Source organism: Hibiscus syriacus, unplaced genomic scaffold, assembly GCF_006381635.1.
Source record: "Hibiscus syriacus cultivar Baekdansim isolate YM2019G1 unplaced genomic scaffold, ASM638163v2 tig00002847_pilon, whole genome shotgun sequence".
Classification (NCBI taxonomy): domain Eukaryota; kingdom Viridiplantae; phylum Streptophyta; class Magnoliopsida; order Malvales; family Malvaceae; genus Hibiscus; species Hibiscus syriacus.
This window is the reverse complement of record NW_024061949.1, coordinates 116,633-129,630: the sequence shown is the minus strand read 5'-3', so window position 1 is coordinate 129,630 and position 12,998 is coordinate 116,633. Positions and strand designations below refer to the sequence as shown.

At 35.9% G+C, this 12,998-nt stretch overlaps 1 protein-coding gene and 1 pseudogene across 1 annotated transcript; one reads left to right on the top strand and one right to left on the bottom strand.

Annotated features, from left to right (window-relative positions):
* Window positions 1–979: 979 nt before the first annotated feature.
* On the bottom strand, window positions 980–4,997 carry LOC120160077 (eyes absent homolog). The gene is made up of 6 exons (XM_039170527.1): window positions 4,936–4,997; window positions 4,534–4,727; window positions 4,262–4,429; window positions 3,512–3,605; window positions 2,137–2,331; window positions 980–1,430 (listed from the first exon to the last, which is right to left on the bottom strand). The coding sequence occupies exons 2-6, from the start codon at window positions 4,723–4,725 to the stop codon at window positions 1,171–1,173; spliced, it is 909 nt and encodes a 302-aa protein (XP_039026458.1). The 5' UTR covers window positions 4,726–4,727; window positions 4,936–4,997; the 3' UTR covers window positions 980–1,170.
* A 5,349-nt stretch (window positions 4,998–10,346) lies between these two features.
* LOC120160065 lies at window positions 10,347–12,505 on the top strand (annotated as a pseudogene).
* The last annotated feature ends 493 nt before the right edge of the window (window positions 12,506–12,998 follow it).

Below are 12,998 nucleotides of genomic sequence, written 5' to 3'. Positions count from 1 at the left end.
TTAAAAGTTTTATTTTATTTTTCTTGTTTTTTTTATTAAAAGAAAAAAAAACTTCCTTTGAGCTTCATCAAGGTGCCACTTACACGTCAAACAAGAGATTTGATCTTATCTAGGAAAATCAGGCAGCCATTTTTATTTATTTTTTGATTTGCTAATGATAACAGAACAAAAAGGTCTATATCCACAAGACCAACAGTCCTTTCACCCCGTTAAATCAATTAATCTGTTCAAGCATATTGAAATCCAAGCAATTAGTTGCCATCTAATCTTATCTATTAAGGATAATCCAAAATCTTGGCATTCATCCATGTATGAAAACAGGCCACAAATCCTTCCTAATAGCCTGGATAAATATGCTAAATTTGATCTAAAGCATCATCTCTTATTATTAAAATGAAAATAGTTCATAATAGTAGTGTATTAAAACAAACAAAAGCTAAATAACTTTTCTTTTTCTTCTTTTTGGGTTGTAGAAGAGGTAAAAATGTCTTTTTAGGACAAGGAACGGAAATGAAAACACCTTTTGTCCGAATTTATAGCCCCATAACATCAGATGCTGACATTTCAATCCATGGCTAGCCTGACTGAATATCTAAACCCATTCCAGAACTTCAGCTATTCCAAATTTCAACCACATTTCTGGGGATTTTTGCATGAAAAAGAAGAAAGGTGTGGCATTTTATGGATGGTATCAAACATTTTCCAAAGAGAATCAGAGGAAAGTCCAATTTCAGACACAAACAAATCTGGGTATGGACTAACATAAAGAGAGGCCATTATTTAACAAGACTTGCAAGAAATGCATTCAACTACTTCCTGTGGCAAAACATGGGAGCTAGAGCAAATATAACCTTAATTAAACTTCCAAAAATGATCAAGCAAAATGAATTGCCAGACTTGCACAAAATCTGTACAAGGAAATGTATAAGCTCATAATCATTCCATAAAAATGTCATTTTAGGATAGGGAATAATGCCTGTATCTACAATAAATGATTATACAATCAAATACATGGCCTAAGAAGTGGTCAAGGCTCGTCTTGTACAAAGTACAAACAATATTTTATTGTTCAGAGATGCAGGTTCCACCATGTAAAACTCTGGTTTTATGTACAAATAAGTACCCATTTCTAAGGTCCAAAAGGAATTTATATGATGACAAAACTATGGTTCAGTCATCCTCGTTTTCTGAATCAGGGTTTCCATACACAATAGAGAAATAGAAACCTACTGTTCTAAGTGTGAGGCCTGGGAACCTGTGAGAACTATTGGGCCGCAGGTCTACCTTGATAAAAGGCCACTTCATGGCTTGCGCAGCTTCACACTCTTCCCATCCATCTCCTATTGCACAAAACTGGGTATTTCGACTGTTGAAACGTTCCTTGATCCACTGGAAACATTGTAGTTTCCCTACATCCCATGAACTGTAAACTGGAGAATAAATGTTTTGTAAGTACTACAAATACGATGAGTTTATCAAAGAAATCACATTGAGGACTAACATGAGGTCGATACAGTATGCATGCAATCCAGTAACCATGACAAATATGAGAACCGCCTGAACTATTGAAACTATAAGTCATGGAGAATGTCCTTATAGAGAGAATGCAAAGCAAGTATTCTAGAAGAACTTGATACACCAAAGGTAGAGTTTATGGGAAATAAATGTTAGGCAATTCATATCTTCTGGTTAAAAGTTCTCTTCCACTGAAAATTTCCACATTAACATTACATATTAAACTCCTCGAGTCTTGGCTAACGAGAGATACCTTTACTGTGAGGTCAATTTAGGATAAGATTTTTTTTTTGAGAAAGATTTGCATTTAACCAGAAGTTATGCGACTCAACGTTCACATACTGCACAAAATATAGGGACCTTTCTGGCTAAGCACAAAACATGAGGATGCTTGCCAACGTTTCCGAACAAGTCCTTTCATATCTGTGGCAAGGACCTGAAATCAAATATCGTACTTGGCATGGACAGACGAAAGAAGATAGGAGGATAGATTATAAGGAAAGCATGCATAGCAAGCAGACTACAGTAAACATGCCAATTAAAGTATAGGCTGGTGCTAACCATTTCAATATGTACTATAAAAAGATGCAGTTTACTTCAAATGAACCGAAGATTACTCACCATTGTCATACGATATCAAATTGTCAAGTCGAAAGAGTAAACACTTAACAACGCTGGGAATCAAAGACCCATAAGTCACCAAAACATTTATGTGCTGGGACCCCGTAGCATTAGAACTCACAGCCCCACCAGCAACGGTATTACAAACGGTAGGATCTTCATTCCCAGCTAAACACTGCTCCAAGAGTGACCGTGCTATATTTAGAAAATAAATAAATGCATACTCAGCAAAGCAAGTCAATAAGAGAAACCAAGAGAACTTTAGCTCCAGTTACAAGAAAATTCTTGATTCTTGTGTTAGTTAAACCATCAGCCTCATATTAATGAAGAGTCAGTGAGAAGGATATATCTAAGCTATGCAAGACTCTTAAGAGGTAACTACGTTAGTGAGTTTTGAACCCCATTTTAGAATACCACAAAAACACATTGGAGATAGTCTATAACTAAAAACCTAAGGCATGCATCAATTTATATGTTGAATACCCTAATCTAAATTGCAGCTAAGTTTAAGTCTCATTGAAGAGTTGGGATCTTTTCCAACTCAGAGGATTATCTTGGAATCAGACTCGACCACGGCTCTCACGTCCAGATTTATGTACCCCGTTGTTTCAGTCCTTGGTAAGAGGCGTAGCTACTTATGTGGAAGGAAAGGGTATCATCTCAAGACATATTGTGAGAGCTGCTAACTGGGAAGCGGATGAATTGGCAAAAGCTGGTATAGGATGATCGGTGGTTATGAGTTATAGTTATTAAGCTGGGGTGTTCATTGTGTTTTTTTTAAGGGGCTTGGTTTTTAGTGCTGCAGTTTGTGTTTATGTTGATAAGTCTTATGTTATAAGCAGACCATGGTTATGGATTGGTTGTATGTTATGTTCAAGATGAATACAATTCAGAGGCGCTCTTTTCCTCCTTCCTATGTCCTTCATGTTACTTATATAACATGTAGGATATGAAGGGGGGTTTTAATGCAGCCTATATTCTATCCAAAAAAAATTGCAGCTAAGAGGTAACTACATTAATGAGTTTTGAACCCCATTTTAGAATACCACAAAAACACATTGGAGATAGTCTATAACTAAAAACCTAAGGCATGCATCAATTTATATGTTTCAAATACCCTAATCTACATTGCAGCTATAACCTTTAGTCAAAATGCTCAAGAAGATAAGCTTTGACATTGAGCAAACATCACAAAAAAGAATTCATAATGGTCAATGATATAGTACAGTGACCAAAACTAATTAAAACAAAACAGATTCAATATTAATTATAATACTAGAACTGTCAATGACTTTAGTTCAGCACTAAATAAGTAGCAACTGGAAAAGAATAAAAATGAATGCCTCAGTAGACATATCATAGTCAGAGAACATACCTGACGAAAGCCACCCATCTGTATACTCGTCAGTCATTTTGTACAATACATCCCAGTCATCCATCATTTCTTGGTCCAAAATATTGTGTAAACCCTGAAATGATAGAGGACTTCCTAAAAAATCACAATTTTCTATATCTAAGAAGCATGTGCATTTCTATTCTATACATAGCCTTTGAGGGGATGTGGAAAAGAAAACACAAGCAAAGGTGACCATTGGAAAACAAAACTATATATGAGGAAATACAAAGATCAAGTTTTAAACTGGCAAATAAAGATTAATATGTCTATGTCTTGCAAGGAAGTGTTTTGGAATGCCAAATGAATCCTCACAATATAAGCACATTTTTTCTTATTACATAAATATTAAATCCCAGATAGAATAGAATCCAGCAGTTAGTGAGTAGGTACCTCTAGGAGATATCTATTTATCATTTATAATTCCCTCTTTACTAAACCATAAGCTATCAACTGATGTAAACTACATAATGCAGATTTACATTATATTAGATTTTCTGTGACTGTTCCCCTCAAACATTCCACCTAGCTCACATGTTGTACTTGTAGCTAAACCATAACTTCATCCGTAAGGGAGGCAATAACTAGGACAAGAAACTATAAACAGTTTCTGGCAGAGCATACAATAAAACGCCTCATATTTTGAATGAATGGCAATGAGAAAACATGAAAATTACACGAATAATTGGAAGAACGATTTATATTAGGCTTGAAAGGCATCCGTTGGAATACATTTTTATACTTGTTGGCTATGACTCGATGCCTGTACGCCAGTCTCCTTTTGTTGAGATCATCATGTGGAGGACTGAAACCATCTTGATTAAAATCATAATCGGAGAGATCCTGTCCGTCATCATATTTGCTCAGGATATCAAGGAAAGGCTTATTGCAGTTTTCAATCTGTAGCACATTCAATAGATATATAACTGCAAAATTCGATATTTATAGCTGGAAAAAAGCAACATAAAAGGGAGGGGGCCGGAATGTAGGAATCTCAAACATACTTGCTCATAGAAGAAGAAATCATCAGAAATTTGAAGGATATGTTTCTCCCACATCTTTCCAATTTCAACACCTTTCTGAGCATCTTTTAAACCGGCGAAAGCCTCGGCATATGAACCATTCAACAAAGACTTGAGCAATATGAGGGTTTCATCCATGTCCCAGATGTATACCTTTGTTATCTGATTATTCATACCTAGCAACCCAACAAAAAAAAGTATCAAACTTTATCAGCCCTTACATTAAATAATATCATTTAACCATATTGATTGCATAAACCGATTTGTCTTGATTTTCTGTTTCATTACAGAAAAAAAAGGTCATCTTTGATTACAAAGTCAAGTGTATGATCATTATAATATTTAAAAAAAAAAATTGAAAGGGTACTGGGAATTGAAGTTTACCTTTCTGGGTCAATGAGTTCAATGGCAAAGACGGAGCAGAGCGAGCGAGCTGAGAGCAGCTATTGACTAAGTATTCGCAGTTCGAAAACAAAATTCTGGGAATATATATGAAACCGAAAGGTGAACAACAATGGAGTTGTTTATGGTCACCTGTTGGCCCAACAAGACTAGAACAGATCGTCTTAGCAAGAACGAGAGATTTAGCAACAAAATCCACATCCTTGGGACATTTGATTACACCCAAAAGGCCAAAATGGCCCAAAAATCACTGATATGCTTTCGACCCACGTTTCTCTGATTCTTTTTCTTTTACCAAAATCAATTTACAAAGCATGAATCAATCTATATCACGGGATTGTAATTTTTAGATATGTTAAAAGTATTTAATCGTTTGATATTAAATAAATTAAAAATCTATTAAACATATATTATTTTATAATCAAAATTAATAAAAAAATCAATTTACAATATAAAATTTACTTTTTGTCATTTTAGTTTTATTATTTTGTTGATGAGACTGTAATATAGTATAAAGACGTGTTCAATCAACTTCACACTTTATAAGAGCTGTTAACAAAATGTGTCTTTCATAAATAAAATATTAAATATGTCAAGTTTCAAGTTTAATTATCTTTAATAAACTTTTTATTTATTTTTCTAAATATATTTGTTTTTAGGGTAAACTATGCCAATGATCACTGATGTTTGGGTAAGTTTTCATTTTCACTACTGATGTTTCAAAAGTTACAAATCGGTCACTAACGTTATCGTTTGTTACAATTGGTCACTTGTCGTTAACAGTCGTTAAGAAACGTCACGGAAAACACACATGGACCGTTACCTGCTTACCTGACTGATTTGACCGCCATAGTGGAGAATCTCACTTCTCCCTTTGAGTGGTGTTTTATAAAAAAATTAAAAAAAAATTAAAAAAATAAAATGACGAGGGAAAATCATGGGGAAATCTGATTCTCTTTTTCTTCCATTTTTAACTTCTTCCTTCACGATAAAACCAGTTTCAGAGAGTTACATAGAGGGTTTGAGAGAAATACGGGAAACGTGAGGAAAAAAAGAGAGGAAAACATAGAAAGTTAGTGATTAAGAGAAAAAAATGAGCAACACTTGGATATAAGAGGGTTCGAAATGATTGGGTACGAGGTGATTAAGTTCGAGGAAAATTTTAGGGTTTGAAGTGAAGATGGTACTGAAATGGAGGCTACGACAAAAATGGGACAACGCGATGCTTTACGGTAAGCTTCATTTTCAGTTTGAGAGAAAAGGTAGAAACCTAGATTTTTGACAGAAAATTGAATGGGCTTTATTTGAAATAATGTTGATTCTTTTGTTATATGTTTACAACTTTACTGATTTTTCTGTTGATAGAAAATGTATGTGGTCATTGACTCCTTGTTAAACAAATGAATCACAACCTTCCATGAATGCTCGAAGGTGCGCACGAGGATCTTCAGTGGTTGACTCACCATATTGCCCCATGGACTGCAACATTTGAAACATAACCAACTTCAGCTCAAAATTAACAGCATGAATTGTTAGTCGCACAATGCCAAGATGTAAATCATCGAGTGTTGGCACTGTATGTTCACGGATGAGTTGGCTAAGATCATCCATATTGTAGAATTAGTGTGGCCAAGCTCCATTTCTAGTCGCCACAGTACATAAAACAACAAAACTAATAAATAGGAAAATACCTACAAAAAGAAAAGAAAAAGATAAGTAAATAATAAAACTAACTCTAATGCAAAACCGATGCTCCCCGACAACGGCGCCAAAAACTTGATGCTACGTAAATGCCATACGAAAGTGAAAGCATACACTGTCAAATAAGTAATAAAATGGTAGCAAAATTTATTACGAATGTCGAATCCCACAGGAATGCCACAACATTAGTGTGCCACTTTCCACCAATAAAAGCAAAATAAGCCCAAAGTTCCTCATCTAACTCCCATGATGCAAATGATGCAAAAAAGCATATACAAATGCTCCTTATATTCTCCTAATAATGCTTGAGTTTAAGTTTAACCCAAGTGAATAGATCCTAAAAGATAACTCTTTTGGAGAATTATCAAGAGCCAAGCTGCCTTAAACTTAAAATGCAAACTTCTAGAAACCCTAAAAGAACACACTATGTTAAGAAGAAGAGTACAATGGTCTAAAATTGTGTGAGGTAAGTGGGTGATACTATAATCCAGGAGTTAGTGAGACCAAGCATTGTTTACCACTCCTCGATCCAATCGCTCCCGAATATCGTTTTGCTGACTATGCCCCATTTCCCATGTAAACCACGAGCCTTTTTGTCACCGCTTGATCTCCTCGTGGGTCTGTCTCATCTCGTAACCAAGGACTTTGAAAACCCTTCTATCTCGGCAGTGCTCTAAGAGAAATATCTCAAGCCAACACATAATAATGTTTATGTAGCAACACCCGGACAGGGCAAAAATTCTCCCCAAGTCCCAACTTTCCACATCTATAGCAGAATAATCAAAGTTTCTCATATTGAAAAAAAGCAAAAATGTGTTTACCATATGAAAAAGCCATCTTTTTCTTTCTTTTTAATGGTTTCCGAATATCAACACTAACTCGAACCCTCGTGCGCCCCCTGAATTCCAGAGAAAGTGCAACAGTATCATAGATAAGGAATCTACCTATGAAATCTCTCCACTGTTTGGCTACTCCCTCTGATATGAATCCCACTGGTAAGTCTGAAATTTGCACCCAAAAATCAACCCCGTGTAGGGGAACCAATCTCGGGTCTTCCCCTTCAGATGATGATGTAAGATCAATAGATGAGAGTTGAAATACCAAGGGCCTTCGATCTCGATCCGATCTGCATCCACATCATGATAAAAAAACGAAACAGAAAGCGACCCTCCCCTAGATCTGTGATTGAAAATCCGCCTATGGGATACCACACAATAGCCAAGGTTGCTCTCATAGCCGGAAAGTGAATTATGCTCGAGGTTAATAACAATCCCACAAAAAATAAATCAAAGGAGAGCGTCGATCCAGGTTCTCTAGCAACAATCGAGATCGCCTCTTCCTCTTCATCCTCCAATCGTAATCCTTCAAGATCCTGTTCAATTTCTCATACCCCCAAAAAACAAAACAAAATAAAACCAAACTAGGAATAAACCTTGGAAAATGTCCCACAAGGCAGAGAGAATTTTATATTTAAGCTTATATATTATTTTAAGCACTTAAAATCTATAATATCTAATTATTTTATTAGTATATACACATTTTCTTTCTAGACATTCTTTTAAGAGTTAAATGGGATGGTTTAATTTTTTGAACAGTAAAAGATAAAAATTTAGCTAAATTGTCAGCTTATGTATGTAAGTTGTTTAAAGAGTAATGGATACGTTTAAGCCATTCAATTCCTTTTATCTCATAAACTTAGAATCTTCCCTTCCCTTGCAAGTCACTCCAGACAGATAGAAGGCTGCCAATGGAAACTAAAGCCGCTGTACGCTTGATGTTGGCAAAGGAGGGACATGAGTTTTAAGACTTCCATTCTTGTCTTTTTCATCACGGTATTAGGAAATTAGGAGCTTTCTTTTTTTTTTTGAAGTATTTTGCTTAAATACAAGGTGTATTGTTGGGATAAACAATATGAGAAAACCTTTTTTTTAAAAAAGAAACCGCATGGAGTGTATAAAAGAAAAAGGTGAAAAGCGGGCGACATATAAAAAGGTTTATATAACGTTGGTGGTTATATTTTCGGTTGCGTCACGTTTATTATAGTTGCGGACATTACGAAGGTCATTGTGCTCATTGCGGGTATCGCGGTCGTGAATTTTTTAAATGTCACATAACTTACCCTAAAATGACTAAATTAAATATAATTAAAATAAAATTGTAAAATTTAAATTACAGAAATTTAGATTACTGAAATTAAGACTAAATTAAATAAAAATTAAAGTTTACATTTTAAATTAGGGATTAAATTATAAATTCTAAAAGTAAGAGGAATGTCAAATTAATATATCATTTAAAATTATATTTTAAAAATTATTAAAAAGAAGAAGAAATAAAGCAACTTTCTGCCTCCCCTCCAATTTCATTGTCAATGTTAGGTTAACAAACAATAAAAGCCCCTTCCCTTATATTGCACAGCCTAACCCTTCCTTCTCTTTCAAGTTAACTCTCAACGCCATTACTTGCTGCACGTAGTCCGTGATTTACTGTTTTCCGCAGGTAAACAAAACTTCCCTTTTAACATCACGTCGTCGTTCTTAGCCAACCGGCGTTGCAAATCCAACCACAACCTTCATGTGTCAACCATGATTTACTGCCACGAGAAGGAGAAGCGCTACTAGATTTGTGGGATTTGAAAAACGACATTGGATCCAGCTTTATATTCCCATTGGTTCAACTGAATTTTGACCAATGTGTTTGAAAATCATATAGATTCTTGGGAGTCCATTACTGTAGTTTATACGGTCGTTGAGAGTCTCCATCATCCCCCCTTAATTAAGGTTTAGCTAATTAAATTTGATGAACAAATTGATTCAAGGGTTGTGTTGCTAATTACATTAGAGAAAATAAATTATTAGACATAAGGCAGATATGTTCTTACTGCATAAAATTGGTTAGTTGTACAATGTTTCAAGATTATTGGATAACTGAAAATAAAAGATTGAGTATGAAAAACAAACATATTTTAATTTAGTAACTTTGTTGAGTATACAAAAATATATATACATATATATATATATATATATATATATATATATATACGATAATTAAATAAAATATATAGATGCATGATTTAGGGTTTGTTTTGGGTTATTTCAATGATTGATTAATCTCCAATATTTGGGTTGGACACCATGATTAGATATTAAATGTCAGAGATGAGCTAAGGGGAGAATCGGCACAATCGTCTCTGAAAATTACAAATTATTATATATTCTAAATATTTTTATATTTTTTATTGATAATATATTTTTGTCTTGAAATTTTAGAGGATTGATCTTGAATATTTTAAATTATCATATATTTTAAATATTTTTTTATTAAAAATTCACCATCTAACATAAAATCTTATGTCATCGTAGTTGAGAGTTAGATTTATTATTTTAGTTTGTTTTCTTTATTTTAACCGATGTGAAAATGACAAGGTTTGAATTCCTTATTTTATTTGAACACTTTATAACGGAAGGCATGTGAAGCAGCAACGCCCTTCTCCAACCCGCTCCATATAAAGTAACATGGCCTCCTAAAAAGAAAGTTGGAGTTCTCACAACCATTAATCCAGAAACTCCCCATCCGCAACAAACATCAGCTGTTTTTAGTATTCTATGCTCTTCTCTGGTCTGTACATTCACTGCCACTTGGTCTAGATACGTCTCCCCTTATTAGCATCATTAATAAACTGTTGAAGTTGGCACAACAATTTGCTCCTCCACTCTTCGTTTGTCTCAAAACATGGCTACCAGGGTTCATGTGGGAATGGAAACGGAAATGAACGGAAATGGTGAAACCGAAACGGTGAAGAACAACTGGAAGACGCGGTTTCTTGAATTTTCCGGGAAAATGAAGAGGTTTCCAGGTTGGTTGTGGCGGACCATTTGGAAAGCTGGTCGAGAAGATCCTCGGAGGATGATTCACGCTGTCAAGGTCGGTTTGTCTTTGACCCTGGTCTCCCTGTTGTATTTGATGGAGCCGTTGTTCAAAGGGATCGGAACGAATGCGATTTGGGCCGTCATGACAGTGGTGGTTGTGCTGGAATTCACTGCAGGTTTGGTTTTCTCGTTGAAAGTTGCTTTCTTGATGAACAAACAATATGTTGAAGTTTTATGTTTCTATTTGAAAAGGTGCAACTTTATGCAAAGGATTGAATAGGGGATTAGGGACAGTGCTGGCAGGATCATTGGCATTTCTTATAGAGTTTATTGCGAACGAATCCGGAAAGGTTTTTCGAGCTGTGTTCATCGGAACTGCAGTTTTTCTGGTAGGTAAGTAGTCAAAAACATCAACGGGAATTCTCTGTTTCTTTATATCTTCTTTCCTTTTTAATTCACTTGTCAATCAACAGGAGCTGCTGCTACATACATGAGGTTTTTCCCTACATAAAGAAGAACTATGACTATGGCGTTGTGATATTCCTCTTGACCTTCAATTTGATCACCGTGTCAAGCTATCGAGTCGAGAACGTTTTAAAGATTGCACATGATCGGTTCTACACCATCGCCATTGGCTGTGCTATTTGTCTTTTCATGAGCCTTCTGGTATTTCCAATTTGGTCAGGTGAAGACCTCCATAATTCCACTGTAGGCAAGCTTGAAGGGCTAGCTGAATCAATAGAAGGTATATTTATGGACTTAACAACTACTACAATCAATGCCTTGAGTGCTTTCTGTTTTTCCGTTCTTTATCAACTTCATTGCAAAAATGATGCAGCTTGTGTTAACGAGTACTTCAATGATTCCGAGATAAAAGAAAATCAAGAAAAATCATCAGAGGATCCCATATACAAAGGTTACAAGGCAGTTTTGGATTCCAAATCTACTGATGAAACTTTGGTATGATCTTTCTATTTGTTTCATTAATGTATTATCTATACCATTACTTCAAGATTGCTTATATCTAAAGAGAAACTTCGATTTTTGCAGGCACTGTATGCAAGTTGGGAACCGAGGCACTCGAGGCACTGTTACAGATTTCCATGGCAGCAATATGTGAAAGTCGGAGCTGTTCTTCGCCAATTTGGATACACCATTGTTGCTTTGCATGGATGCTTGCAGACTGAAATTCAGGTAACCTTGAAATACAAGTTCCAACTTGTCTTTGTCACATATTTCCATGGCAGCAATAAATACTTATGATCAGTTGATTTTATTGCTTTGCTTTTAGGCCCCGCGATCCGTCCGTGCCCTCTTCAAAGACCCCTGCATTCGACTTGCCGGAGAAGTAACCAAAGCACTGATGGAACTCGCAAACAGCATCAGAAATCGTCGTCATTGCTCCCCTGGAATACTCTCTGATCATCTCCATGAAGCCTTGCAAGATCTCAACACTGCCATAAAATCCCAACCAAGGCTCTTCCTAGGCTCCAACAACAACCAGGCTACCAACATTCTAGCACTAGCAGCTGCCCATGCTGCTCGCCAAAACAAGCAAGAAAAGGACAGCCACGGGCACAGTGTTTCGTTATCGAGTGTAAAAACCGACTCGTCCGCGTTGATGGAATGGAAGACCAAAAGGGTCAATGAACGAACCAAAGAGAATGAAAGCAAGGTGTTGAGACCACAATTGAGCAAAATCGCAATCACTAGCCTCGAGTTCTCGGAAGCACTTCCCTTCGCTGCTTTCGCATCGCTGCTGGTGGAGATCGTTGCGAGGCTTGATAGTGTGATTGAAGAAGTCGAAGAATTGGGAAGGATAGCTTGCTACAAGGAATACGATCCCGATGACGATGAAATCGTAGTCAAATGTGAAAGACCACCGGTGGATGTTATTAAGAATCAGCTGCCAACCCATGCTTCAGATTAAAGGGAGAAGGGCCTTTTAGGAGATCAGTTTCTTGAGAATATATAGCTGGTTAATTTATTTGTATGCCAGAATAGATTATGAACTATGTTTTCTAGATTGATTTTTAGACGCGAGGATCATAGTATCAAATTGCGGTTGCGGATTTTATTGCGGATGCGGTTGCGGTGTTACGGTTGCGGATGTTACGGACGTTACGTAACGTGTTGCTGTTGTCGCGAGCGTGATCTCTTCCTCAAAAATCACAATACGTCTAAAATATTATATTTATACATTTTACATTTATCTTTTAATAGGCCTGTAAATGAACCGAACGTTTAGCGAACAGTTCGGCAGGAAGTTCGTTTATGTTCGTTTATTTATTAAACGAACGAACATGAACAATTTTTTGTGTTCGTTTAATTAAATGAACGAACATGAACAGAGAGCTCGTTCGTTCATTTACGTTCGGTAATATGTTCGTTTATGTTCGTTAATTTATGTTTAGCCTAATCTCTCTAGTCTCATTTAAAATATTAAAGCCTAATAAATTAGCTATCTGATACCCATAA